Here is a 2,002-nt window from a genome sequence, read left to right as displayed (position 1 = left end):
GTTCATGCTGTGTGTTCGTACCTGCCCAGCCACTGAGCGGGGAGTTCAGTTGAGTGTGCCCTGAGGAGAGCAGAGGCTGCAAATGATTTGTTTGGTTAAACATAACTTCAGCATAAGGGTTGACATTTGGTTTCAGTTGAGGGGAAAGTAATTCAAAGTGGTTTTCAGGTCGTGCTCCGTGCAGTCCCTCGGCTGGGGTGTTAGGATGGCTTTTTCTGCGAAAGCGTGTGGTCCATGGGACTCCTCTCTGGCCGTGGGGGTTACAAGCACTGGGGCTTCCCTCAGCAGTCGATCACCAGGCTTGCCCTGCGAAATGAGTGGATCCTTTCTCCCCTCTGTTCACTGCCACCTCTTTTTGCGACAGAGTCCCCCGAAATCGAGTGACGGTAGTATAGAGAGTAACAAAGAGAACGCTGCCACGGAGTCGGGGTCTGAGTCGTCTTCTCAGGAAGCCACGCCAGAGAAAGGTGAAAAATAAAATGTCACTGTGGGAATGGGAGTTAATCCTTGTTCAAATGATGGCATTTTCCAATATCCCGTTAACATAAAGATGTGCCATTTTTATAAGTTGCCTTTTCTGTCTCCTGTAACCAAAGATCTGGGCTGGGGGTGGGAGGTGATGGGCTGGACGCTGTAGGTTCTCTTGTCCCTTCGTCTTTAGGATTAAGCACGTCCAGGCTGCACTGTCTTTTCACGGTGGTTGTGTGGTGTTGGGAGTATCCTCAGCAGAACTGAGAGTAGAGGGAATTAGCAGAGCAGCTACTGGCACCTCCAGAGGGCAGAGGAAATGGGGCAATCTGGTTTTTAACGGTTCTGTTACACCTCTAGTGACAGTGTGTGTTGTATCAAGCGGGTGTACCACATCCGTGGCTTGGATCAAGAACTGTTTGCTGGGTTCTAGACTTGCGTGTCTCTTAGACGGCCAAGATTTTCTGGAAATCCAGCAAACTGCTTGCAAGCCAATGTAAAAATAGGAAATGAATCGTGCTGAGCACGACGTAGAGCTGGCAGTGGTGTCAGTGCCACTGGGGCACCCCCAGATCTTCAGGTGTCTGTGCTGGCAAAGGCTTGGAAATGCTGCACAGGGGCACAAAACTCTTCAGTAACTTCCCTCTTCTGTCCCTTGTGTCGTCTTGTGCTTTTAAAACAAGCCTTCAAAGACAAGCTTTAACTGCGGCTTTAAATTCCACTCCTATTTGTAACGTTCTGTGAATGTCTCTCCTGTACTTCTCCCAGTTCTGCTATGCTCACGTGAGACCTCTGTAAATGGTACAAAATTGTAAGTTAACCGTTCTCAAAGTGTCCAAATGTTGTGCAGCCAATAACATTTCAGAGTCGCTGGCGGAGTCTGCAGCAGCCTACACTAAAGCGACGGCACGGAAGTGTTTACTGGCGAAGGTGGAGGTGATCACCGGGGAGGAAGCCGAAAGTAACGTCTTGCAGGTAGGAATGGAGGAGTGTTGGGTCACGGGGATACTCAGGGCTGTCACCCCCCATCCCCTGCAGCTCCACCAGCCTCTAACAGATCTTCTTGTGTTAAAATGCAAACTTTGAGTATTTGTTATCAGAGTCTCACTTTTATTCAGAAAGAGGAAATGAAGAAGCAGCCGTAGAGGTTCGGCCGTCAGCTGAATCTGATGCATGCTTTCCTGAGTCCATCGCATGTCCAACAACAGTACTTGAACTAATTATTTTTAATTTAACTAATTATTTTTAAGCTCTTTATTGTACTGCTGAAGATTTTCTTTTTTTTAAATTTGGCATAGACTGTTACAACACAGCCTGATTCTTGAGTAGCAGAAACCGTAAACAGTGCTCAGGAATTTGTCTCGAGATATTGAATTGAATTAGTGATGTTTTAGAAGGATGTTTGGTCCTGACTTAGATTCCTGATTTTAATCACAATTTATTTCATGTTCTAGTCATTCATTAACTTAAACACACTTAACTTCGGTATGTCCTTACCAAAACCAGGCAGGGTTTTTATTTAAAATTACGGGGG

The 2,002-nt window shown here is 46.5% G+C and overlaps 1 protein-coding gene across 1 annotated transcript in view; it reads left to right on the top strand.

Annotated features, from left to right (window-relative positions):
* The window catches only part of LOC104493846 (ran-binding protein 3-like), a gene marked incomplete at both ends in the record, with an annotated part of 23,527 nt that extends 22,084 nt beyond the window's left edge, over positions 1-1,443 (top strand). The window contains 2 exons of the mRNA XM_010136604.1: positions 365-467; positions 1,319-1,443. Coding sequence (XP_010134906.1) covers positions 365-467; positions 1,319-1,443 — 228 coding nt within the window. The remainder of the gene's footprint in view (positions 1-364; positions 468-1,318) is intronic.
* Between the last annotated feature and the right edge of the window lie 559 nt (positions 1,444-2,002).

Source organism: Buceros rhinoceros, unplaced genomic scaffold (genome assembly GCF_000710305.1).
Source record: "Buceros rhinoceros silvestris isolate BGI_N320 unplaced genomic scaffold, ASM71030v1 scaffold47365, whole genome shotgun sequence".
NCBI classification, from domain to species: Eukaryota; Metazoa; Chordata; class Aves; order Bucerotiformes; family Bucerotidae; genus Buceros; species Buceros rhinoceros.
Note: the sequence above shows the minus strand (reverse complement) of the source record. Positions and strands in the feature narration are given on the sequence as shown.